The 27,456-nt window shown below is 41.5% G+C and overlaps 2 protein-coding genes across 13 annotated transcripts in view; one reads left to right on the top strand and one right to left on the bottom strand.

Moving 5' to 3' along the window:
• Positions 1 to 18,430, top strand: part of LOC120955582 (solute carrier family 12 member 4) — a 146,828-nt gene extending 128,398 nt beyond the window's left edge. For 9 of the 11 annotated variants that reach the window (XM_049610698.1, XM_049610697.1, XM_040376603.2 and 6 more), the window contains 12 exons: positions 3,954 to 4,110; positions 4,202 to 4,594; positions 4,670 to 4,789; positions 4,890 to 5,252; positions 6,540 to 6,729; positions 6,812 to 7,027; positions 11,260 to 11,367; positions 12,329 to 12,388; positions 13,853 to 13,984; positions 14,092 to 14,258; positions 14,374 to 14,513; positions 16,458 to 18,430. In XM_049610698.1, coding sequence (XP_049466655.1) covers positions 3,954 to 4,110; positions 4,202 to 4,594; positions 4,670 to 4,789; positions 4,890 to 5,252; positions 6,540 to 6,729; positions 6,812 to 7,027; positions 11,260 to 11,367; positions 12,329 to 12,388; positions 13,853 to 13,984; positions 14,092 to 14,258; positions 14,374 to 14,513; positions 16,458 to 16,549 — 2,138 coding nt within the window. In that variant the 3' untranslated portion in view covers positions 16,550 to 18,430. The remainder of the gene's footprint in view (positions 1 to 3,953; positions 4,111 to 4,201; positions 4,595 to 4,669; positions 4,790 to 4,889; positions 5,253 to 6,539; positions 6,730 to 6,811; positions 7,028 to 11,259; positions 11,368 to 12,328; positions 12,389 to 13,852; positions 13,985 to 14,091; positions 14,259 to 14,373; positions 14,514 to 16,457) is intronic. The other 2 variants (XM_049610699.1, XM_040376602.2) reach the window with 1 other exon arrangement.
• Positions 18,431 to 23,896: 5,466 nt separating this feature from the next.
• LOC120956020 (vacuolar protein-sorting-associated protein 25) lies at positions 23,897 to 27,423 on the bottom strand. 2 transcript variants are annotated; one of them, XR_007452783.1, is made up of 3 exons: positions 27,185 to 27,423; positions 26,581 to 27,105; positions 23,897 to 26,484 (listed from the first exon to the last, which is right to left on the bottom strand). XR_007452783.1 is itself a non-coding variant. In XM_040377372.2 (2 exons), the coding sequence occupies exons 1-2, from the start codon at positions 27,232 to 27,234 to the stop codon at positions 26,634 to 26,636; spliced, it is 522 nt and encodes a 173-aa protein (XP_040233306.2). In that variant the 5' UTR covers positions 27,235 to 27,423; the 3' UTR covers positions 23,897 to 26,633. The 2 variants fall into 2 exon arrangements, 1 of the variants encoding a protein (XP_040233306.2); XM_040377372.2 differs by having other exon boundaries at positions 23,897 to 27,105.
• Between the last annotated feature and the right edge of the window lie 33 nt (positions 27,424 to 27,456).

Genomic DNA, 27,456 nt, shown 5'->3' with positions numbered 1-27,456 from the left:
GCAAGTATTACAATAGTGTACAGCGCGGGCTGCTTTGTTCTCAATTTAGCATTGAAGATTTAGTCTCATTACAAAATATGCAATCAATCATATTCTTTTTTGTATGTGTCTTTTGATGTACTTAGTACCATAGTGGCTGAAGCCTAACCGCAGACTCTGTAATCAACGCAAACAAAATAATCGTGTACCAGAATTCAATCGTGTATTGAATATATTTTATTCCGTATATGTATGCCGTATGCCTTTATTTAGGCTAGTTGATTTATCAATCATAATGTTATAGGTACATACACTTTTTTTTCTTTAAACAATTCAAAATGTGCAAAAATCATCTCTTATCTTTTTTTAAATTTTTAACTTCAAAAGCTTACTACTCTAAAACTGACCCACAAATACGCTGCCAACTATATCATACAGAATTTTAAAGTGTAACTCTTCCCCGTGCATCTCGCACAAATGCGGTATGAAATTCACCGAGCACTAAACCCCGAGACCAAAAAACAATACAAGCAGCACCAGCTACTAGCCAAAAAATACTGCTGACTTGCACCGTCATGCTCATCGCTAATCGTGCTATCGCTGATCCGGCTTCCGAAAGTGGCGTAGTACGGCGAAGCTAGGTAGCTTAATGTCACGAAATCCACGATAGCTCTTCACAGCTGCCAGAATGCTTGACGGTGATTTTTTTGGTTCGTTCAGTCAGCATGCCCTCTAGCTATTGGGTGCCACAGCTACCTCATTGGCTTCATCTCGAGAGAATATATAGAGAAAAAAAATCCCCCAAACGGGTAGAACATCTACCAGCTATTGTCCCACGGCACAACCATAACCAATTCTGATAAGCCACTTGAAACAAGGCGGACATTTTAGACGGAAAACTAGGGTGGAGCAAACACAAGCTCCCGCTAACATCGTCAGCGCTATGGGCACGGATGAGATGAGCTGCGACAGCTACGATGCAATAACCGTACCAAGGGCCAGGGATAATTGCAAAAGTCGTTACCGTGTTGTGGCCCGTGAGGGCTAGCGCAGCCATCTCCTCCTCCCCCCGAAAAGGTCGTGGGCTAAACATGGGCTCGCAAAACGAAGAATGCTCGCAGGTTGTTCGCCTTTGAGCCGAAAGTTTTTCCATTTCGCCACGCTTCCCGGAAGGTTACGCTGTCAGATGAAAGGTGACGCGGGTCTGGCCGCGAGAGTGGCATGACTTGCTTGACACGAAGGAAGAAATCTTTCCGTGCCCTTTGCTGATGGGGGTTTTTTTTTCGCGTTGCCATTGCCCCGGTCATCAGGTAATTGGTTTTGTTTTGTGAAAGGGTTGGCGTGTTTTTTTGTGTGTTCCCAGTTATCAGGAACGGGATCAATCAAACGGGAAATTGTCCGAGTGCAGTCTGATTAAAAAAGATTTGCTGGGATCTTAAGCTGTATTGAGCAGGGATAAGATGTTTTTCTTGACCGGCAATACCATTAGGCTGCTGAGCCTATTCTTCCAAAAAGTTTTAGTTTTTTTGGACTTCTTATTTCCGTTGCTTTTTGTCTCCGAAGGTCAAGCATAAAATAAATTTAAATAATTCATGTTTATTCTTTTCTCTTAAATATAAAGCCCCTTCTATAAAGACTAAAAATCAGTCCGTCAAAGAACTTCTTCAACCAATTGAAACAAATTTTAAAATCACACCAATTAAATTTTTGACAAACATGTTCTACAAGATTCGAGAACATATTAACTGCGGTTAAAAATGCAACATTACTGAAGAAACAATCATTTGAAGGTCTTGGCGATTATAATTAACGATCATGCTGTTATTGCTTTTACTTTTTCTCCTTCTACAACAATAAAATTGATTTATAGCATTTTTTTCTCCGTTTTGTTGATGGTTTAGTACACATCAACCAGTCATTAAATGTTTTTTTTTTAATGTCATTATGCTTATGTCCTTATCCAACAAGTAATAGGTTAAATATAAGGTTTTAATCTTTATAGTTAGCACTTTTGTAGATTTTAAAGCATTTTTATGTCACGAAAGTACACAAAAAGCTGGTTAATTGGAAAAAAAAAACAAATAAACCTGAGAGATATTTTTGTTTTAACCGTAAACGTAAAAGATGTTTTCCCTTAAAATGTAATATACGGTTTAGCGAATTAACACCTATCTGGGGTTTGTTTACTTTTCGGTTAAAGGAAAATGTTTACTTTTCACCTGTCAAATGCATCGAAATACAAATTAAAATATTAAAAGAGCTATGCAAAGCTGTAAAGGATTTCAGCAAAACAACATCTAGTCAGCGAACATTTACTGTACTAACCAAAATAATATGACCACTCGTCTGGCTGCTTTGACAGTTCGACTTGATCTTCTTCTTCTTCTTTGGCTCAACAACCGCTGTCGGTCATGGCCTGCCTGTACCACTTGTGGGGCTTGTGGCTTTCAGTGGCTTATGGATTACTTTCCCCATAGCAGAATAGGCAGTCCTTCGTATGGCGGCACGGTCCATTTGGGGCTTGAACCCATGACGGGCATTGTTTTCAAGTCGTACGAGTTGACGACTGTACTACGAGACCGGCCGTCAAGTTCAACTTGATATAGCGCGACAAAAGCTCCTGTAGAAATAGAGTATGAATTACAAAGCTAGCTAAAATCATCTATTTTGATTTAAATACAGGGTTTATCTAGCCAATCCGGCATCGTCAAAGCGTTATCGGTCGCCGTATAATACTTTTTTGGGCGACGTAAACCCTCAATTGGGCACTGTCATTTCTATTCGAGCCTTGTGAAGTATGAGTCGGGCAAAGTACAGAATGAAAACGTCCCACTCTTGAAGGTGTCAAATCGGTAGCTCCAGTGTGTTTGATCAATCAGGTTGTTTAAAAATACATATTTTGCATGTTGTTTAACTTAGTATGTATTATTTTTAAATGTTAACCGAATTTAATTACCAAACATATTATATTTTTTTAAAATATAAAACCCAATTGCATTGCATGGGCTTAAATTAAAAAATTTAAATAAGGAATCTGAATCATTTTTGTATGTAATTTAACTGAAAAATAATGAATTTTCTTACATATCAGTTAAACTGCTTGCAAAAAAGTATTGTTTTACAACTAGAAAGCAAGAAAATATAAAGTAGGCCGCATTCATTCTGCACTATGCCCGAATAAAAAACCGTAAAAAAAACCTTTAACATTGAATGGCCAAAATCGCAAAGTGTTTACACAAAAAATGGTGAAAACCCAACAAAACTATGTTTACCGAGTAAAAATACAAGCGATTCTTTTCAGACAACAATGCTTAAAACTCTGTGATGTTATTTAAATCCAAACAAATATCCTATAATTGTGCAAGCAATATAAAACAATTTGAACACTATTCTTAGAATTATTTGCTATCTCATTGAATGATAAGCGAAGTATTGAACAATTGAACGTGCCCTCAAAAAAAAGCACATTCTCTATGTTTATATTCATTTATTACTATTTTACCAAAGCATCGCTGGCTTAACTGACCCGAAAACAAAACAAAATACGCAACCCACACAACCAACTTGTAAAGACGGTCGGTACTGCACCACAGCATATTTGCTGATTGTTCGCTTCCAGTTTGCTTCTTACAACAAACACACAGCAAGCAACCTAAATCTCTATTTTATCAGTACTTCTAGTCAGTTATTTTCGACCCTCCCACCGTTCCTTATCAAAGACCAATTTTCCCGTGAGGGGCGCCAAAAAATTGTACCCAAAAGTAGGTCATGTGAACGTTTTCGCCCGGGCAGGACCGCCTCCCAGGGCTAACATGTCGTTTGTCCTGACAGTTATACGGTCCCTGAGTTGGTGTACGGTATGGTGCTCGTTACCCTGCACCACCCGTACTCCCCGTCCCAAAGTCAACGAAATCCCTTACCCCGTCGACCCAATCACTTACTCGCCGCTGTTTTCCATGTCCACCAATCCACAGGCATTATGGCTGGCTCGAACCGTTCCGGCGATTTGGCGGACGCACAAAAAAGTATTCCCATCGGTACGATTGGTGCCATCGTGACGACCTCGACCGTGTATCTGTCGTGCGTGCTGCTGTTTGCCGGCACCGTCGACAACCTACTGCTGCGTGACAAGTAAGTGACGGATCAGTGTTGGCGTTCGTTGTTGCGTTAACTTTAGATGCGGACGTCTCACACTGTCTCCCTCTCTCTCTCGCTCCCACAGGTTCGGACAGTCCATCGGTGGCAAGCTGGTGGTCGCAAACATGGCCTGGCCCAATCAGTGGGTTATCCTGATCGGCTCCTTCCTGTCCACGCTCGGTGCCGGGCTGCAGAGCTTGACCGGCGCACCGCGACTGCTGCAGGCCATCGCGAAGGACGGTATCATCCCGTTCCTGGAACCGTTCGCCGTCTCGTCCAAGCGCGGCGAGCCGACGCGTGCCCTCATCCTGACGCTGCTCATCTGCCAGTGCGGCATCCTGCTCGGCAACGTCGATCTGCTCGCACCGCTCCTGTCCATGTTCTTCCTGATGTGCTACGGCTTCGTCAATCTGGCCTGCGCCCTGCAGACGCTGCTGCGCACACCGAACTGGCGGCCGCGCTTCAAGTACTACCACTGGTAAGGCGCAATCATTTGGAACAACTGCACCTAGAGCTCGTGCTAAAATCGCCTTTTCCCTTCCCACACCCGCAGGTGCTTGTCGCTGATTGGGCTGACGCTCTGCATTTCCATCATGTTCATGACCTCGTGGTACTTTGCGCTGATTGCGATGGGAATGGCCGTGCTGATTTACAAGTACATCGAGTACCGTGGGTAAGTTTTCGCTGTGTCACGGGCACATTACATCACACCGGACTTTGATAAAAATTCTGTTCTATTGTACCCGTGTGCTCACTCCTCCATTCCCAAACAGTGCCGAGAAGGAATGGGGTGACGGTATCCGTGGTATCGCCCTGTCCGCCGCCCGCTACTCGCTGCTCCGCCTGGAGGAGGGCCCGCCGCACACGAAGAACTGGCGCCCGCAGATCCTGATGCTGGCCAAGCTGAACGACGACTTTACGCCCAAGTACCGCAAGCTGTTCTCGTTCGTCTCGCAGCTGAAGGCGGGCAAGGGTTTGGCCGTGGTCGTGTCGCTCATACCGGGCGATTTTACGCGGCGGGCGGGCGAGGCGGCCGCCGCCAAGCAAGCGCTGCGCAAGGTCATGGACGACGAGAAGGTGAAGGGCTTCTGCGACGTGCTGGTGGCTTCGAACATTGCCGACGGACTCTCACACGCGTAAGTAGTGCGGGATGGCGGTAACGTAATTCTCACAGCATCTTCCGCACTTCTTCCTCCACATTCCGGGGGTGCCCGGGGTAATGAATGGGAAACAATCTTGCCAAAACTAAGCGAAATCAAATATTCATCACAATCCAACCTGTTATAGGTTGGGCAACATGAAAGCACGGTGCAAACAGTTCGCTTTCGCTCTCTCTCACCCGGAGCTCTAGCCGGCATCGTTCCGAAGCATGCCGTACCTTGCAAACCCACACACAGACACAGCCAGAACTCCACAAGAACGCACCATAATTTCTATCATATTTTATCAATTTCTCATATTTTCCCATCACTAAGCCCGGGCATTATCTTTTCCCTGTCGTGGAAGGAAGGTCCGTGTATTTGATGTAGCCCTCAGGCTACGGAGCACACCGGACTCTGCTGGAGCGTCTGTGTGTTAGCTGCAATCAATTTCCCGTTCAAGGTTTGGATCCTTCTCGCCTCGTCCCCTCGGGTGAATCGTATTCTCCATCCACAAAACCCCCCTGAGGCTCTCCGCGCGCACAAGAAATACGGCCCAGATGGGACCGATAAATAAAAGGGGCAACTTTTTGCCGACAGACTCCGATTTTCTTCTCTTTTCCCTTTTTTGGTACAGGTGAAACGGACCTCTACCTCCATACTGGTTCACCTTTGTGTGGTTGAATAATCGGTTTCTGAACCCTTGCCAGAAGAAAGGCATTCGCTGTTATCAGGCCGGGTGCATCGGGGTGCTTGGCAATGAAATTAATACATTTTAAATCAATGTCTCAGTTCTCCCCCGGCTGCGGAGGGAGATGCAACAGTCAATGGATGTTAATTAACACTCCAATGATGATAGGAATGATAGGATTTAGTGTAAGCATTTATCGGCAAATGGATGATAAACTTTTGGATGACGGGAAGGCTTTCACTTTGGAGATATACATAGCAATACTGCTGACTGGATGTCTGCTGGGCGATTGCTTTCTTTAACTTATTTATGACTGCTTGAACGTTAAAAACGTATCCCGGTGCGCATTAAAGCTAATGATAAAATGAATATTCTACGAGCGAAACTACTGCACGATAAACAACCCCGTCCTGATGGGGTGTTTGCTTGATTACGATTCCTTGCGCCACACGATACGAGTGCTTTTCCGAATCAACTCACACTCGCCCCCGCACACAAACATTGCACATGATTTATTTATAAGACTCAGTGGATCATTGGCATTTTCTTATCTTTTACTTGGTGCAACAAAAAAACAACAACATAAACCACAGCGTGCAAACCATTGGGCTCGGTGGCATGAAGCCGAACACGGTCATCATCGGCTGGCCGTACGGTTGGCGTCAGAGCGAGGACGATCGCACCTGGCACGTGTTCCTGCAAACGGTGCGCCACGTTAGTGCCGCCCGGATGGCGCTGCTCGTCCCGAAGGGCATCAACTTCTTCCCGGCCATCGGCGATAAGGTGGGGTGGTGGCTGCACCTCTAACGCCCGTACATCTGCCCGCTAACGCGTCACCCCTTTTCTTTCTCCGAAACCCCTGCAGATTGCTGGAAACATTGACATCTGGTGGATCGTGCACGACGGCGGGCTGCTGATGCTGCTGCCGTTCCTGCTGAAGCAACACCGCTCGTGGAAGAACTGCAAGATGCGCATCTTCACCGTCGCCCAGATGGAGGACAACTCCATCCAGATAAAGAAGGATCTGAAGATGTTCCTGTACCATCTGCGTATTGAGGCGGAAGTGGAGGTCGTTGAAATGGTAAGTCGAGCTCGCCGGAAATGGTGCAAATGTAAAACGAAGTGTTGTTGATTATTTAGAAACCACTGTTACTACACTTGTCGCTGGTTTGTCTTAGTTATTGAGATCATAAACTGTTTAAAATTGAGCACTTGTGTACATTAAAGGGGTCGTTTTACACAAAGAGTTTGTTAAACTATTGCAAATTATATACGCATTTATCATTTATCATGTCGCATCAGCTCGAATACAGGTTTTTCCGATTCAGTTTCCTATGTTAACCACATTTTTCATTGCATGCGAGATGGTTTTTCAACAGCTGTCAAACGTTGTACTTGCATAAGAATGATACTTCAGTTCTTTCACATGATTTTCAACACGTTCAAAGTTGGATTGACTGTTTGATTTTGTTATGTGTTGAAAATCATGTGTAAGAACATTATTTGTATTGTGATGTCAATACAATTTAAGATAGCTGATGAAAAACATCTTGGAGAAGATGAATAACGATGTACACATTCTAATGTGACTTGAAATCCCTTTTTGATACTTTTAAAAGTACTAAGTATAAACTATTAATGACGATTGAGTTTGATATCATTTTTCGATAGGAGGTAGTAAGTGAATACTACGTTAGTTTCTTTGTGATAGAGTCTCTATGAGAATTCTCTTTCTCTGAGGAAGAATTCGTTTTAATGCGGATTTTTCTCCAAATATCACACTCCAATCCCCGTAACCAAGTGATGATGAACATAGATGATGAATCTGTGATATTACGCCGCAATGAAACCGTAATAACGCTATCAGGCTCAAAAGATGTGAAAAACATGTCACAGGGTTTATCAGAGGTTCTAATATCGTGCCAAAAGTATCACTACATGCGAAAAGGAGTTAAAAAAGTGCCAACATTGAGGCCCTTCACGATTGTAGTCAGCTTTTTGTAAGGAGTTTGACAGTTGGAGGATGAAATCATGTAAACACTCCATGCAAAACCACACACAAAACTGGCCTGCAATATTCAGTCTAGATTATTCTAGCCTCAAAGCTAGAATTAGATTCGTGTACCTGCTCGAAAAAATGGCAAAACAAGGTGGTGTTATCCCAAGGTGCATTAAAGAGTTCAGGTAATGGAATCTTGAATAAAAGTGTATGTAGACCAGGTGATCTCATTGCCTGTTTTTTATAACCAAATTGAAACATCACTTTTTGACAGGGCGGATGAAAATTTTTGTTCAAACTTTCTAGAGGCTTGACGAATACACAAAACACTCTTAAAATCTTCATTCAGAAACGGAAGCGATAAAAATCTGCCTTCTAAATTCATACACCTCGAGATAAGTCCACCTGTATATTATACCCACTTTGATAGCTGCTCGAAAACTGCTATACAATGCAAACAGCTGACAGGTTGAAATTTCAGCTTACGAACTTACAACGGAAAGAGGCCCGTTATAAGAACTGCTAAAAAACCCTGCTCTTATTTAGATCATTGCTGCTTTTTTTCATACCAATTTGCTGATTTCTGTCTGCAAAATTCATATAGCAGACATTACTATGGTTTCAAATCTTTCAAATGTATGCTCCATATGCCTCAAGGTTAGGAGCATTGGATCTAGAACATGGAAACAGCTCAATATGCCGTTTGCTATTAAAAAATTAATAACCTTCCATCCACCGATCATGTCTTGAACAGCTGCCATACATCATAAACACATATCTGGAGAAACCGTTGCACCCACTCCAGAGTAAACCCTTTCTCTTCGGTTTCGATTTCTGAAATGCCTCCCCTCCCCCCTCGCTGTCCCTCGCTGTTAAACAGCAACATTCCCAAACCGTGCCCAATTCTTCACACATCGTTCGACCCGGAAACAAATCCATCCGCCCGAAATCGGTGGTTTTCCCTTTATTCAAAGCAATCAAATCACCCCCGGGGCCGGGGGAGGGGTGGTGAACCTTAAAACCTTCTCTCGCCCTCCGAACGGCTTCATTATAAAATGGCGCTTTAAACGTTTTATGTCTCTATACTTTATGGTGCTTTCCCGTGCCGAGCACGGAAAGTATACCTCAACAATCCATGCCTTGGGGAAGCGTTTGCGTATCCGCCCGAACCGGTCCTGTTGTTTGTTTTACTGCTCGGGCAAGATTTCTCTCCCCTGAGCAGCAGCGATTCGTGTTTGTATTATTATTTTCTGCCTCGGCTGCCGCCCACGGCTTTCCCCCTTGTGTGTTGAGTTTTCGCTTCTCCCATTGTGTACGATCTCATTCGCTACAATGCGTCGAGTTGTTCGTGTTCTTTTCATTTGTAAATACACTCACACACACACAACATTTTTCGCACAAATATGGCGAGTGGCAACAACTTTGTTCCTTATTTTTCTTTTGCTGTTTTCTCGTCTCCTCATAGCTCCCTTCTGCTGTTGCCCTATCGTGTGCTGTTTTGCGCAGAAAAGGGGCAACCGGTTCACTTAGGACATAGCAATTCTTTTGAATGTTGTTATTTTTACTTTGCCAAATGCTTTCCCTGTACTTCTTCTGCTTGTTTCTGCTTGTTTGTGTATTTGTTTGCTCTATGCAAGCTTCCTTAAATCGATTCGTAGCTTTGCGCGCAACGTCGACTCGGTACTCCGTAGGCAAACCGTGGCCAATTCGTAGATCCCTGCCCTACAGAGGCAGATGGTTGACTGCGAGCGTTGTTTAAAGATAATTTATTTGTTTCACTCTTTTGTATTTACTCACGTACGTGACCCCGTGGTTCAGCCGATTCCTGTTGGTTGTCTATCCTTTCCCTACCCTTCTTGGACTTGTTTTACTGAGACCACTTTTTTCTTTCGCATCGCTGCCTGCAGAAAGTGTGTGCGTTTGTGTGTCGGGTACGATTAAAACGCGCCCAAGCGTATTTATCCGGTCAGAGCATTGGGGCAGCTTATAGCCGATCCTTCGCCGTGATCCGGCGCGGTGAGCTGAGTTTCTGTTTCCCTTTCTGAATGTGTGTTTTGAATCGGTAAAACTAGCACAAGCCTGGGCTACTGGCCGGGCCACGGGAAAAGTGAAACAAGCTTTCATAAATAATGCCTCACCTGCCGTAAATCATCGCATTCCGTATCATTCGGATGGAAACTTCACAGGCGTGTTCGTGGACTGATTTTGACCTTTTTTTGTTGCTGTATGTGTGTCCGAGATCCCTTAGATATACTAGTACACCTTTAAATCATTCTAATGTGTTTTGCCTACTTTCCCTAACTGGCCGCCTACGAGTATGGAGATTAATTTGGAAATGGTATCCGGTTAAGGTCAAACGGGGTTTTTTTATAGCGAAACTGAATGAAAAGGTACCTTTTTCACAATTCAAAAACACATTCAGAAACATGTGTATAATGTAAATGCATGGAACGGCACCCTTTTTTACGTTGTATGTAACCTTTTTTCCAGATCAATACAGGTTAGAGACCGGGAACGCAAAGAGCAAATCGCTGATTTCTAGCATTTTTAAAAGGTAGCATGTAACAAAAAGTCTTTTTTCATTTGTTTTGTAAGTTTCTTTTCATGTATTTGATAAACTTACTGTAACTTATCGTAATTTAGAGACCGGGAACGCGTTTAACAATTGAAATAATTTCTTCATCCTGGTCATGGCACCAAAACCGATTTTCAAGAGTTTAGAGTTTATTACAGTTCTAATGGGGCGATGTCTTTCAAAATGTTAAGCATTATTGAGTATTCCCTTCCATTTGATAAACCATAAGATTAAACATTACAACAGCCAGGTTATTTTAATATATCAGTTGAAAAGTCAATCATGAAATGCTACCCAAAAAGATACATTTACTTTTTATATTTATCATATGGGTATTAGAAAGATTCTTCACAAAACTGATGACGAGCTAAATTTTACTCACATCCTTCACTTATTCGCACGAATGCATATAAGATGCCCAGACAGCACACCCTAACACCCTTAGCACACACACCTCCCGAACAGATTTCACACCCCATTTGAATCGTTCAAGCGATCGAAAAACGGTATAAAATATGTTTTCATTACAATTCACATGCATCGGTTCGGACGGACGTGGGCTGCCGCGCGTTCCGATCATCAAACGCAATACTGTGAAGATTGCAAATTATATACATTTCGCTTATGGCATGCTCCGGCGCCAGCACCGTCTGGTGTGGAATTGAGCTGATTTGACTCGATTTTCATGTCTGCTTCATTTTTTTTCTCTTCTTTTCCCTTTTTCACTATCTCCCACCAGATGGATAGCGATATCTCGGCGTACACCTACGAGCGGACGCTTATGATGGAGCAGCGCAACCAGATGCTGAGAAAACTTCGTTTGAACAAGCGCGAAAAGGAGAACGTGGTAAGTAACTTGGTGGTGGAAAGGGGAAAAATCGGTGCTGGTTTCATCCTTACTGCTTTCAATGGTGCACCATTCCAATGGGTGGTGCTGGTGCTGGTGATGGAAAATGATGCGAAAAAAATCGGGACACAACTGTTTGATATTTTACGCTGAAACTAAAAAAAATATGGCCGTACGTGACCGATACTTCGGGTCGTGGTGGGGTTGAATTACACTGACGGAAGAAGGAAAATAAAAACTCTCCACCTATTCGTTGAGCCAGCAATGAACAAAGTTTATAGAGTGGCAAAATTGAACAAAAAAATAGCGATTCCGGTACGGAACTGCCGGTGTGCGAACGATTGTTATGCGTCGCCCGCCAACCCAGGCACTTCCTTCCGGTGGAGGCGCCCAGTGGTTTATAATTAATTTTGGGAATTAGGTAAAATGATTCCAACACACCGTAACACAACTAAAAAACATATTGGAGAGATATAATGCTTTCAAAACGGTACCAAAAAAAACCCATATCCAATTATGTGGGCAATTTACCTGCAATACTTAAAGATTAAAAAGAGCTCGCTCTTTTGCATGCGTCTGCTACCCAACCCCCCGCAAAATTGTGCGTAAATGTGCAGGAAAAACTCAAACTAAACAAACCTCTTTTTCTTCTCTCTTTCTTATATCTACCCTTCGATCGACTAAAAACCACGCAACCACCTTTAACCAAAAATTGAAACATTTATCTTTACACCGTACGATTCGGGTCTCGCTTCGTTCGTAAACGCTCTGCCCCACCAAACGATAACCAACGTAATCGATTCGACACCCGTCCCGATGTCTGATCACAACCAAACACTCAAACAAACAAACAACACACAAACGCGCCCCCTTTAAACTGTACAAACAAAACCACAACCATCCCTTACACTCACATTCTTGCGTGCATATAAACAATAATAAACAAAAAACACCCCTCAAGGTGGATAACATGGTGGAGTTCACTCAGGCCACCGCTAACGGAGAGGATCGAACACCGCTGGTAATGACGATGAGCGTGATGCAGATGACGAATAGCGATAGTGTTGTTTTTTTTTGTCTTTCCACTTTTTTATTCTATTTTGTTACCTTTCTTTCGGTTCACTGACCTTGATTGCTGTTGACTTGCTGCAGTTGTTCTGTTTCCCTCCACTGTTATTGTTGTTACCGGCTAGAACTAGAACTTTCCAGTGTTGTTTAATTGTTTGTTCTTCGACAGTTTCGTTTTCTTTCGCTGCTTTGCGCTGTGTACTTAAAATAATCGTTTATTAAATTTGAAATCATTTTCAGCCATGCCTTCTGCTATTCATTTTTCCCATTTAGCTCTCATTCAGCAAAGCATTCTAGCATTTTTTTATTTCATTCTCACTAGCAATTATTCTCATGTACAATATCATACTATTATGAGATCTTTTTAACGCTTCATGCAGCAACATTCAACGTCTATTTAATATAGTCCTTTTTCACTTTCATCTCATCTCCTCGTCATCTCATCTACCAAAAAGATCGCGCTCTGAATAAAGCATGTTCGTTCTACTTGCTCGGTCCATTTTCCGATTGGTGTTAGTTAGTGTGCACAAATGAATCAAATCAGTTTTCTGTTTACCATTCGAATCGGAATCCATACATTAGCAGTCAATAAGAAATGATTGTTTTTTTTTCATAAAAAAATCAACATGTATTCATTTCCAATGGGATATAGATGTACAAAATCAAAATTACCATCAACTCATTTAGAACAGTAATCACTTCATTCATACTTGATGTGTGCATTATAACATACCATATCATCGCGACCGTTCATGCTCACACGTAAATTGACACGCACATGCACTCATGAAATGCTCTTTAAAAGACCGGCATATGCATCATCATCATCAATTATTTCCCCTTCATCTCTGTGATGATTATACCTCGACGCAAATATTGATCATCGTCAGCACATAAATCGTTTGCTAATTTCTTGCTAGCACGTTGATAGAGCTACGATTTTATGAGTGTGCGTGTGTCAGTGTATCCGCGTGTGCATTTTGCGCGTTTTGTATGCAAATTTTCACCCCTCCAATTTTGCTGTTCGTTCGTTATTTATCGTGCTAATTTTATTGCTGCAAACTGTTCACTTTCTAAACTGTCGATCGTTTTGTTTGACTAACCGGTTCTAATTTGTGTTGTTTTTTAAGCCGCGTAAAATCACCACCCACACATGCATGTGATTGATGCAGCAAAACATGGTGCCTACAACACAAAACGATGTTAACAAACGATCTGTGGTTTAGAAAGGCTGTTAAGTTTGGTTTTGATTATTTTCTATTGAAGATTCTTGTTTTCTTCGCTCTTCGGCTTTACAAAATTCCACCACAAGCGACTAATACTTGACAACTGGTTCTCTTTTTCTCTCCTCTGTCTGGGGCGGCATAATCTCTTCCTTCCTTTTTCGTGCCGAACAAAACAACGCCGGGTATTTTAGGTACAAGCCATCGTTGACCATCATCATCACAATGACAACAATACCAAGACCGCGTCCAAGGTTCGGTTCGCTGATCCATCCGAGAACAAAGAGGCCGGAAGCGAGGAAGCGGACCGGGAGGAAAAGAATGAGGTAAAGCTGGTGCAACAATTTTACGGCGCTTTCACCCCTTTTTTCAGGCTTCTCTAACCAAACCTTTCGTTTTTTTATGTTTGCTATCCTCCACGCCCTTCTGCCAGACTGAATCCGAAAAGGACAAGGACACCAAAGAAGCCACCGATAGCGACAAGGAAGCGGCCGGTGCCGAAAAGCTGGCCAACAATGTGTCCGTCTCGCCCGTCAAGGATAAGAAGGCCGGCGGCGATGCAGCGAAGGTGGCGGACGACGTAAAGTCTGCCTTCAAACCGTAAGTGACGGCTGGGCCGCGTACCGTAGCGCGTCAAAAACTCGTTGTACACAAAATATGCTCACCGGTACTGTTCGGGTTTTTTTCCTTCTCGGTTCTACCTCACACGCAACAGGGACGAAGGCAACGTCAGACGGATGCACACGGCTGTGAAACTGAACGAGGTTATAGTGAACAAATCGCACGATGCTCAACTGGTCATACTCAATCTGCCCGGCCCACCGAAGGAAACGTACATGGAGCGGGAAAGCAACTGTATCCTTTTTAAGCAAATTTGTTATTTCAAGTTTTGTTATTTTCCCTCAAATCTCTATTAATTGGACATGCTACGTGGACATTTTTCATGCTACTTAAGACCGTTGACATGCCATTACAAGGTTTTCCAAGTCACTTTCCAATGTAAACATTGTTATTCACCGCTCACAAGATGTTGATCCACCTCAATCTGATATTTAATTTCTATCACAATAATTTGGAATTTCTTCAGCATGATTTTCAACACTACTCAAGCTTGATTGAGATTGACAGCTCTTTGTAATGTGTTGAAACTGAAATTTCATTTTGAAACAAATAAATCTTTTGACAGCAGTTGAAAAACATCTTGGAAGCGGTGAATAACAATGTTTAAATTGGAAAACCTTGTATCTTCTTCTTCTTCTTTCTTCTTTGGCTCAACAACCGTTGTCGGTCAAGGCCTGCCTGTACCATTTGTGGGGTTGGCTTTTCAGTGACTTTTGGATTACCCTCCCATAGCAGGATAGTCAGTCCTACATATGGCGGCGCGGTCTATTTGGGGATTGAACCCATGACGGGCATGTTGTTTAGTCTTACGAGTTGACGGCTGTACTACGAGACCGGCTTAGGAAAACCTTGTATAAAACTACTAAAACTTGTTGATAGGTTATATGCAGACGAACCTTTTTTACTCGATGTAATGATCTTCAGGTTATTTACTTGTGCAGTTTTTAAGCTTTTAATAATTTTTCTAGCTTTTAATAATTACCGAGTGTTGTTTCTCGTATCGCACAATTTGAATTATTTCACGGAATTTATTTCACGGAAACCACTTATACTTATAAACTAATCGATCGTGCCTGAAAGCTCTAAACTTAACGAATAATCTTCGTGTTTCGTTAAACACGATCCAACTGACAGGCCTTCCGTGCCTGTGCCTGCATACAGGGTTATCCGTATCAATTTCCAATGACTACAACATTTTTCATTACTTGCGAGATGTTTTTCAACAGCCGTGAATTGTTGTATTTTCATCAGTATATTGTTCCAGTTCTTTCGCATCATTTTCAACACGTCTCAATCTGGATTGAGATTGACAGTTCCATGTGGTGTGTTGAAAATCATGTGTAGGAACTGAAATTGTATTGTGATGTCAATGCAATATGAAATATCTGTTGAAAAACATCTTGCAAGCAATGCAAAATGTTGTTAACATTCTAAATTGACTCCACGAAACATTAAAATAAGAGTCAATTTGCTTAAAGTATTTAGACTGGAAAACATATATTTCAATCAATTTGTACAGGGAAAAAAGAAAAATTTTCCATTTTCATCATTTTGAAATTTTCGTAGTATGACTATTTACTTTCTATTTGACCATTAAAAGCATTCCATCGGTTGGATTGCGTGTAGTAATTTGTGCAATTTGGAAAATAACGTATCCTAATTCGATGAGTTCATGGTGCATTAAAAACCAGAAATAGACTATACAGGGTTTACCAAGTCACTTTCGAATATGCACATAATTATTCACCACTTTCAAGATGTTTTTCAACAGCCATGCCAAATGGTGTATTTGTCTCAAAATGAAATATCAGTTTCAACACATGATTTTCAACACATAACAAACAACTGTCAAACTCATTCCAGCTGGAGTCGTGTTGAAAATCATGCTGAAAAAATTAAAAATTATTGGGATGGAAATGAAATGTCAGAGCGATGTGGAACAACATTTTGCACGCGGTGAATGACAATGTTTATCTTCCAACTGACACGGAGTCAGGCGAATCATTCTACAGTAGTATTCTCTTGAAGCAGTGAAATGAAACAAAAAAATTGACTGATAAACTTCCTTACTAACTATGACTATCAACGAACCAACTCCTACATTTCCATTTAAATTCCAATATACTGCAAACTGTCAAAATCGTGTCCATCCTTAACTCATGGCACCCCAAACCACAGATATGGAATTCCTGGAGGTTCTTACCGAAGGTCTCGAGCGTGTGCTGATGGTGCGAGGCGGCGGACGGGAAGTCATCACGATCTACTCTTAAATCGCTATCGCGCCTGCCGACAAAACCACACTGATCGTACGTACGGGTGAGTGTGTATGTGTGTGACTGACACACACACACATCTCGCCAACAACATCATCAACAACAACAACTACAACGGGCAGCAAACGCTTCGTCCAGTTTTCCAGCCCGCTTTCCGCAAGGACACGTTTCGAGGGGGGGGAGGGCGGGTCTATGCGTAACCGATATTACGAACTCATCCATCGAGGCCATCGTATTTTAGCTGTAAGAATGTAAACGCCCTTCTTCCCATTTCCCAATGAATACGCGAATGTACCAACATACACAAACAAACACACATACACACACAACGTAATGGAAGCAGCTCTCGAAACCGAAACCAAAAAGAGGAAGTAAAAAAACAAGCTCGATCAAATCGATGGGTGTCTGCGAGATCGCCCACAAGCAAGGCTAGCTTTTCGAATAGAAGAAAACCCGTAGTATGTTAAGGCGTTATTAAGTGTCGTGTGCGGTTCGGGTTTTGTGCCATTGGAACGGCTCTATCTTTTTACACTACTGGTGTTGAGTGCTGGGATGCTTGGGGTGGGGAGGGCATGGAAGGGGGATACGAAAATGTGTGTGTGTGTGTTTTGGTCTAGTTAATGCCAATAGGCTGAAAGGTACCCCGCTCGTCGGTGTTTGTGTTGTGTACGTTGAATTTGCTAGTTTTAGTCACGAGAGCATCGTCGCATTCAAAACCTCCGAAATCGTATGTGGACAGAAGAGCGCATAGAGATCCCCAACAATTTGTTTTTTCATTAAAGTCTTTATGTTTTATTTTCCAATTAGCTCCAATCATTCCCCATCCCATTAAAACAAACACACACACATAAAGGCACTGGCGTATCGATAGCTCGATCGTTTACCGAATCTGTCGAATACGAATACAGTTCGAAAACGGATGTGCTGTGGCCGGTACAAAGTACAAACCCCTCCTCTCCAGGAAACACACACACACACACACACACTAAAAGCGCCCTGCTGTGCATTACATGACAAGGCATCCGATTGCATCCCATGCCTGACTTCCCCCGAACCCGTTAAATTCGATGTGATAAGTTCAACACAACATTTAACTGTATTAAGCTCTGCGAGGGAGAGGATGGAGATGACGGAAGCGCTCTCGTCACACACAACTGGAGACAACTGGTCAGTTTAAATTTCCCACACAAGCAATAGACAGTGGTGAGAATGTGATGCGTTGCATTGTTTCTGTGTGTATCCCAACCCCCCTCCCGAACAAGGTAAACACAACAAAAAAACACCCCAAACTGTTGCAGTATAGTAGAACTCTTACGTGCCTATAGTCTGTTAACAACTCGAACCGAACGCAACGCGTGGACATGGAAAACAAAAGTATTTGAGTGAAAGATATAAAAAAGGAAGGAAAAACAAAGAAGAGCAGTGCAACAAAAAAAGAAGTACGAAATACACCGTAACACAACACAACACAACACACACACCTAAATACGCAGAGCTAATATTTCCAAAACACGATACCAAAACAGAAAGACTTTGCCAACAAAAACAAAAAACGAAAACTGGCGGAAAAGCGAAGATGCAAACGAAACAAGGCGAATTAGGTAAACCCCGTGGAGGTGTTGACTAATGTCTCCCTCCACACCAACCAGCGGATGCCAGCCTATTGATTCGGTTTTTTTTCCGTCCCAGTGTATTTGTGTTTTCGTTGCGCCGTTTAGTTGTCTGCTTTACTAAAAACTAAGTAATTTGTTCGAATTTTTAGCTTTTATTTTTATATGTTTTTTTTTGTTTTCTTTTTTTGTTGTTTTTATCACCGAATGAGTTATAGATTTACTTTCACTTATTCGCAGTAATCGGAGCGGTTTATCGATTGTGAAACGGGTTGTGTTTTTTTGTTTTCTTTTACTTTGTTTTATTCGAAAGAAATGTATATTTTAGTAGTTTACTTCTCAGGTAAGTGAGTGTTTTTGGTTTTTGGTTTTGTTCGCCGTAATACTTTATCATTTTTGCATCCATTTATTTATCTATTTCAATGTCTATTTCTTTACTGTAGCAAATGGACACATGAAGCGTACATTAAAAAAATAAATAAAGTCAAAACGGATTTAATCGGTGAGTGAATGACATACCAAAATTCCTCGGCCTACTATAACAAACCCACGTTACAACAAAACAACAACAAACTCGCAAACACATACACACACACATATACAGAACGAATAGTACTGAGAGAAGAAGAAGCAAAGCAAACAAGTAAAAGGAATACAACCAAGTCTACTACTACCGTTCAACCAACGAACGAACCTTCACTCACCTTCATTGGCAAAGCTGAAACGGAAAAAAAAAACAAAAAAAAACATGATAAAATGCAGTCTTTTGCGTACCATAGATTTATTAGCAAGTAGACACGTCGTGACGTAACACGCAACACCGTAAACACAATATAAAAGTATAAAGCATTGAAGCTCACAGCACAGCAGCGTAACACAAAAAGGGAAAAAGAAACACAAAACGGTCGATCGATGAGTACGTGTTGAGCCCTTCGAACGCGACATTTACTAAACAATAACAACAAAACAAACAAAGAAATGATATTAACATATTTAAGACTGTGTTTTTATGTTGATTTTTTGTGTCTCCGTTTATTACGTACATATATATACCATACATTATGGAAGTAGGTATAAACAAAAACAGAAACATGGACAAGTACGCGTGCGTGTTATGTGTGTGTGTTGTGGAAGAAAGAGAACACAAAACGAAGCGAAAGCGTAAAGGAAGGAGTAGAAAGAAAAACAGCCAAATCTCCCACCATGCTGAACAAACAAACAAAACACAAAAAAAAAAACAAACAAATGTCAAATGGCGGTGGGCTTAGTGGGCAACAAATTACAACACTTAACATTTACCACGTTTTGCGAATATATTACAAACAAAACAAAACAAAACAAACAAACAAAAGAAAGCATACTTATAATGATATAAACAGTAACGCATATAGTTGTAAGACATCGGCGTGGGGCATCGATCGACTCTGAAAGCAAAACCAGCAAAACCGGAACATTGAAGAACAACAGCAACAGCAGAAAAAAACAATAATATACAAAAGTTGAAAACTTCTTAATCTTTCATATACACACTCACACACCATAAAGAGCATATGCATACATTGTACGATCTCTAGGATACTTACTTGCTGGTATGGTTGATGGCTGCAGCAGAAGCGAAATGGTAAAACAAACAAAACAACCCAAACAAACAAAAGAACGTACCGTAATTAAGCATTAAGATAACAACTATTAGAAGTGATTAATGGATAGCAGTAGTAAAATTGAAACGGTACAAGCAAACGGGTTTACACTTTTCCTTTTAGATTTATTCGTGTTACTCTTATTAGCATTCTTTTTCGTTTGATTTGTGTTTGTTTTACTTTTTCTTCTTTTTTCTCGATCGATTTTATCTTTCTTTTGTGTTTTATTGTTTCTTCATTGTCTTTTTTATTTCATTTTTAAATTTTTCATATTTGTATCTTTTTTCTTCGTATTAATTTTTTTCTATAATCTCTTTTAAGCAAATGACAAAAGTATATAAGTTCCTCCCCTGTAAGCTGTACCGTAGTAGATTGTAATTCTATGAAATTGATTACTTCTAAAACTAAATTTAAACAAACAAAAAAAAAACTCTTCCCGCACTGTTGTGCGATTGTAACGATCGTGCGACAGTGTGACAGAGGAAGGGCAAGGACACACTCATGAAATTAACATAATTTTATTGCATAGGTTCATTTTCGGAGCAGGAGAGCGGTGTTGGAGAGTAAAGTTTCAAGTGAGCGAGAGAGTGTGTGTGTGTGAGAGAGATGAATAGAAGAAAATTCGAATTACCAAGGACATTCCTTGGGAAATTGGAAATGGCACAGGACATACAAAGAAAAACGAATGGTTCGGTAAGGTGAAAACGGAGTGTGATGGGCAAGCGACGAAAATGACCTTTATCTAATATGTAAGAAGTAAGAAAACCCCCCTAGTAACGAGAAGTAATAATGTTGCGTGCGTTAGGGAGCCAAAAACAAAACTCAAACACGCAAAATGGTTAATGAAAAACAGAACAAAACTTACGAAAGCAAAGCACACAGAAAAACATTGCTCCCGTTTTTTTAGATAATTGTAACTGTTTACATTAATACTAGCCCAGGTAGTAGTAAATTTTACCCTCTCTCTCTCACACACACTCTTTCTCTACAGTCACACATACAGTCACAAAACGTACAGAAACGATCCTGCCGTCGCAGCGCCGTCTGTTCGCTGCACGACAGGATGCACGGAACATAATATCCCCGAACAGGCAATCACGAAGAAACAAAAGTGTATAGTAGAAAAGATAAGCAAGCGACTACTTAACAAAAGAGAAACTGGCAAAAGGAGGGACAAGAGAGGGAGGGACACAACAACAACAAAAAAACTAACAAAAAAAATCCAAACTATTCCTACCGTGCAAACGTGCTGGCCGAGTGGTGCGTTGTTGAAGGGTTCGAAGGAAATTCGCCAATCGCTTGAAGAAACGTTTTAAAGGCAAAAAAAAGAAAGCGTTGCTCCCAACGGAAGATCAAACACCTTTTTTTTTTGCTTAGTTTGATTGGAAAGGGGAAACAAATGAAACGAAAGCACTTAAGAAGCAGCAGCTAATTTCTTAACCCCGAAAACGGCAAGCCTATCACGACCCGCTGCGTACGTGCCGGATGGAACAGTTTATAGCTCATTTACTGTGAAACAAAAGAACAAAACCATTTAAATCAAATTATAAAGTCTAGAGCGGAGAGCCGAGAGCCACAGAACAGGAGCAGAGTAAAGAAAATGGAAAGGAAAAATGGAAAGTAACGTAACAAAATTCACACATAAAAAGGTAAGAAACGTGGTAGCCTAGTGTGTAGAGTGGTAAGTGGAAAACACACACAAAACAAAACACAAAAACTAATAACAATCGATCGTGTAGATTGGTTGAAGTGTGTGTGGCGAAGAAGTGCTATTTAATATTATACATACATATACATATATATATACATATAGGTTAATGTGTCTAGAGTCTATCCATTTCAGCAAACCCACTTACCCAATGAGGCTAGAGATGTTCGAAGAAAGATTAAAAAACAGCAGAGAAGAAAATATGAATCAAACAAAGTAGAAAATTAAACAAACAAACATACACAAACAGGTACACCAACGCTACAAACACGACAATTACACACAGACACACAAGATGAAGGTGGAAACTTTGGGCTAAATCTGCAACGCATTCCATTAACCCATTTCCTCCTCACATACAAACACATTTCACCCTCTCGAGAGTATATTACACTCGATTTTGCGAATTGTATCGTTGTTTTTTCTTAACTATTTGTAACGAAAAACCCCCCCACTAGGCAGAGCCAAACAAATGGCCGACGAACGGGGACGATTGGCGTGCCATTCGCAACTATTTATCCTACCATCCCTTCTATCTAACCACATTTAACAATTACTCGAAGCAAAAAGCGCTCTATCTCGCTCTCTCTCTCTCTCTATCTCTTTAATACCCGTTTTTATAATGAGACAAAACAAAACTCCACACAAACACACTCATACAATCCTTATCCAAGTTTGCAATTGAAACCCAAAAAAAACAAAAAAATGGAGGCTAACCTACGTAAAAGGTACACACACAAGAGCCCCGACTTTTAACCACCAACTGTATCGACTATATAACGAAAGTGAAGGAGGAAACCCCCCCTCTCGCCCATCTATTGCTTGCATCTATCACAGGTGGGAAGGTGTGAACTGTTGATTGGCAGCAGCGGAACGGCGTTTTATGGCATTTTTGCTGACAAATTTGGGGTTGAAGCTATATGTCGCCCCCGGTACTAATCAGCGTTTAACACCAACCTTTTTATTTCATTTCGAGTCAGCGAACCGAGCGAAACAATAAACTCTTTTTCCCGAACAAACAAACACACACACACAAACTAACACTCGAAAAAAAACATGACATAGAAAAACACAAGAAAAAAAAACTACAACATAAGAAACTGTACGAAATCTCTTAAAGCAATAACTCATAGTTAAAACGTTGACCGATGCGAATGCAAAAGCACGTGAACTAGAAGAAGAAAAAGAAGAAGAAGAAGAAGAAGGAGAAAAAGAAGAAGAAGAAGAAGAAGAAGAAGAAGAAGAAAAAGAAGAATAAGAAGAAGAAGTAAAAGCTAAACAAATGAAACACAATGATTTAATGAACAAAGACGCGAAAGAGAAAAAAGAAGAGAGAAGAAATGAATCAAAAGAAACAGATGGATAAAAGGGAAAGTGCAGTCTTCTGGCGCAGGCGAGTCCATGCTTAGCTGATATTAAGCAACATCGATGGGCTGATATTAAGCAAGTAGTAGTGCTAGCAATTACTGCTCTTACCAAAACAAACGTTAAAGGCGATCATACAGGGTTTTCCAGGAGTTCTCATAGCTGTGGGAAACTTTATTGACTCTATCTTGCGTGAAATGAAGTTATTGTAATGGGAATTGGACTCTCTAGCACCCTTGTTGGACAAATGCAATAGGAATTTCCAACGAGCCTGTCCAAAAAGGGTGCCATAGAGTCGAATTTCCAACATATGAAGTTTCACTTCCAATAGGAAAGAATCTAGTAGGTGTCCCACAACTATGAGAAACCCTAGAAAACCCTTATAAGAGAAAACAAACCGAAAAGGAAGCGAACCCGCTAATTATATATGGCCGAAACTAACTTGCACTCTCTCCTTAGAGCACACAGACACAGACACAAAACTACAACAAAACAACAAAAGAAAATGGTGAAAATGATAAAGTCAAATTATAGTAGTAGGTTTTAGAACGCGCGCCGACAGATGTTGAGCATACCGAACAAAACATCAGAACACACCAAAGTAAGGAAAGGCAAGCGACAGAAACAGCGTGTATTGAAAGATACAAAGAAAGAGAGCAAGAAAGAGAAGGAAAGATGCGAAGGAAAAAAAATGCCGACAAAGCGTGTACGCGCCCTGAAACACAATTAGAAACGGAGCAAAGAGTTCGATGTTCAAATCGTGGGACGGATAGCGTCCGTCCCGCCTTTCCCCCCGGCATTACAAAAGGGAGCGTCCATTGAATGATACTTTCTTCGCTAGTGGTTTTGTGAAATGCTTGTTCGTATTGCTATTTTCTCTTATGCTTTGTGTTGCATACACATTCTTTTATGTTTTTCACTTTACTTTTAAGTTTTCCTATCTAAGCTTTATAACTTTCTTGTTAGTTTTTTTTTTTTTCATTTAACATTTTTTCCCATGGCGTTTCTTTCCCATTTTGTTTTTAGTTTCTGCCACCTGCCTATCCCCTCACCCCGCACGTATAGTAGTGAATGTTGTGGCCAAATCACTGCCGATTTTGTAACTCGGTTTCTGCGACTCATTTCAAGAAAAAATGCTTTTCTAAACAACAAAACAAAACAATTCGCCAGTTTGGAACACAGACGCTTCTGGTAGAAGAGGAAAAGAGCAGCAACTTATTTCCCTCTCGATACGAACGAGCTACAAAAGTACATTGTTGGCTGTACAATCACATGTTAGAGGGGCGGCAAACAAACAGCAAACCAACGCGGTGTCTAGTAGCGCGTTCTTTCTACTTACATCTCAATGTTAGAGCAGCAAGAGTACCGTTCTAGTTGCACCTAGGTAAGACCAGTAGCTGACCAGTGTTTGTAGGGTGTAGTCGCGTGGAGCTACAGTAGCAGAAAGCAGTATCGGCCCCCATATTTGCCAAACAGCGCCCATATCGCAAAACACGAAAATTGAAGCGAGAAACCCCATCTGAAATGGATGGACATTTGTTTTACCCTTTTTTTTCTCTCCTTTATTTGTCCGCTTTGTACCGTTTCGTTATGCTCTTTTGTCTTAGTTGTGTTACACCATCACCAAACGATTTGCAGCGTATTCAGTTCTTTAAATTACATTAAAGAAACCGGTAATCAAAAAACATGGAAACCAAACCTGAGCTAAAATGCAAAGCGAAGACCTTCAGTAACGATACAAAACAAAAATAAACTCACACACCAGACTTCATGCGTAGTTGTATAATTGTTATTATCATCGAGTCTAACTTGAAAAGTGGATAGGAAATTATTATATTTAAAAAAAGGAATAGTTCCAGCAGAAAAAACTTCCGCGCGAAAAACTCTCCCCACTCTCTCTCCCTTCCCCTCACTACTCATAAGATGAGTTTAACACCTTGTTCCCGGTTCCCGGAAGCTGGTGGAAACAAAGGGGAAGCGAAGCAGAATCAATGCGTAGCATATATGAACAGAGATATAATTATTTAACTAATATTACGAATAATACGCCTAGCCTAGCCATGCACTTTGTTGTTGTTATGAATAATGTATAATGAAGTAATTGTATCGATTGAGATTGTACACTGATTGATTTGATATATTTATTGGGAAATGCTGTGCAGATTTTATTTTTTCTACTACAACTATTACGAAGATAACGGATGGCCCGCGTGTGCCATGGGTAGGCGGCTCCCATCGATAGGGAAGGGCTATGCTATTACTATCACCACAACCTTCACCAACACCACCACCACCACCACCACTGAGAAACTATATTCTATTTTCCGTTGCGTCTTTTTAGTACGGTTCGGAAATGGCAAAAACGGAAATGGAAGTAAAACTCGAAATAACCCAAAAAACTACCGGTTTGCATACGGTCGGTTATGTAAGAAATGATTTTTTTTTCTGTTTCCGCTGATTCTATCATAAAATGTTTAAGAAACAAAAATGGAGAAGAAGAAAAAAAACACCCAACCAAAAGCCTCCATTATTTCTGTGTGATTTTGTAACTATACAAAAGAAAGTGGAAAAAAAGAAACATAAAACAAATCAGTCTTTTGTCGTATGCAATCATTGTTGTCATTGGAGTGGCTGCGAATGGAGTAACCGAATAAATGGAAGAGGCAGAAAAGCACAACAAAACAAGCAAAAACTATAGAAATAGTACTTGAAAAAACAGAAAAGATAATATGAACAAAAAAAAAACAAACAAACAAACAGTTAAAACAGTAAATTAGTCGTGCGTAGTAGTGTCACACGATAACAATCTATTTCTACTTGCGTGTACGTTGTTTTTTTTCTAAAGTTAGAACACGACACATTCAAACCTTGAACAAGATGCAGTGCGGGCGCAAACGCAACACAGAGAAACACGAACAAGATCTCCTTCATTCTTTGTAGAACTGTTTACCGGGAAAACAAAAACAAAAAAACAAGTAAACAGTATAAAAATTGTAGAAGAAAGTAACAAACAGACCGCAAACGCAAATGGAACAACACAGAAGTTAAAAATGGAGTTAGTAAAAAAAAAAGAAGTAAATGACAAAACTTAATATAACACCATATACACACACAAGCATTTCTCCTGAAGAAGAAAACAAAACAAAACAAACAAATCAGTTTACTAGAATCGGTGTTGCAAAATGCAAATCATTTAAAAATAAAGAAACAAACCAAAAACCACATAGCTAAAACTCGTATCGTACCAACAAACAAACAAAACAAAAAAACGCAACCCTTTATCTAAGGAAAAATGCGAAGAATGGTCAGAAACAGGCAGAGTAACTTTGGCATGAGCGAAAGTGGAAAATGAAGTAGACAAATGTTTGGTTAACATCGGGAAAGGGCTCGAGAACCACCTCCACCGTGAGGCCACAGGAAGAGAAGAAAAGCGCCACTCCGTTCCCCTCACCCCCACACCCCACCCCACATTCGGTCATCGAAAGGCAGAACCGATAACGAGCTCAACTTATCAGGATACCGTGAAGAAAGGAAGTGGCAAACAGGGGGCGGAAGCGGGAACGGTGGTGGTCGCAGCAGCCAGAACGGTTTGAAAGTGTGCAACAACATCTACCGAACAAACAAAAACGGGAATGAAGATTAATAAAATTTGGAATTTGATGTGTTTGGTCGTTTCTTTTTTTGGTTTAACCGTTAACATCCTACCAGTTCCTCGTCCTTCCAGCGTGTATTTCCCGACTCGTATCGTGTTACAGGTGTTAGAAAAACTTCACCCCCTCATTATCGTCGAACGCTATCAGCTCACACTTGCCCCGTCCCTCCAGCAGCTTCAGCGCCTTCTTCAGCACGCCCTCGTCCAGCCCGTGAAACTCTTCGCCGACCGTATTATCGCCCGCCACCAGCTCGTACAGCGTGCAGACCGTGTTCGTGGTGCCGCTGGCAACGGCCCAATCGTACAGGATGTTGCTCCACTCGTCCAGCGTGTGCCAGTACACTTCCCACTGCTGTTTGCGCTTGTCGGCGGTCGCGGCATGGCCCGTCCTGGCCAGCTCCTCCATCACCCAGAGCCGGGCCTCGGGCGACAGTTTGCGGGCAAGCTCCCGGTTCACGAACGGGGGCGCGTCTTCGGCAATGTTTAGCAGCGCTTGGCCCTCATGCTTTTGATAGTTTAGCACCAGCTCCTTCCAGGTGGCCAGCTGCTGTTCCTTCGTTTTGGCGTGCACTTGCACTCTGATGGATGGTCGTGTAGAAAAACAGGGCGTTTGAACAGATTGAGCTCTTCTTTGTGGGGAGCGAATGGTGTTCTTACGTGAAAAATGGTGGAAACGAATACTCCCATGGCCACTGGAATGCACCCATTCGGTCTGCCGTTGGTGGTAGTGCTGGTGCTGGTGGTGGTGCCAGGCCTTTCCCTTCCGAACAGGCGAGGGCTCTTTTTCTTGCGTGCGCGAAACTAAAACTAAAAGGGAAAGCAAACGAACGATCGTTTGTTGTTTGTTTACATCTTGCAGCCGCAGCAGCGGCAGAGGCCCACTGACAGCTGCTGTGACGGATGGTGCCCAAGGAACGCAATCATTTTGC

This window comes from Anopheles coluzzii, chromosome 3, assembly GCF_943734685.1.
Source record: "Anopheles coluzzii chromosome 3, AcolN3, whole genome shotgun sequence".
Lineage (NCBI taxonomy): Eukaryota > Metazoa > Arthropoda > Insecta > Diptera > Culicidae > Anopheles > Anopheles coluzzii.
This window is presented reverse-complemented; position numbering and strand designations above follow the sequence as displayed.

Coding starts and splice junctions, on each gene's coding strand:
- LOC120956020 (XM_040377372.2), bottom strand. CDS start 27,234: ATGGGTGCATTCCAGTGGCCATGGGAGTATTCGTTTCCACCATTTTTC. Junction 27,106..27,184: donor TCGTTTCCACCATTTTTCAC/GTAAGAACACCA, acceptor ACCATCCATCAG/AGTGCAAGTGCACGCCAAAA.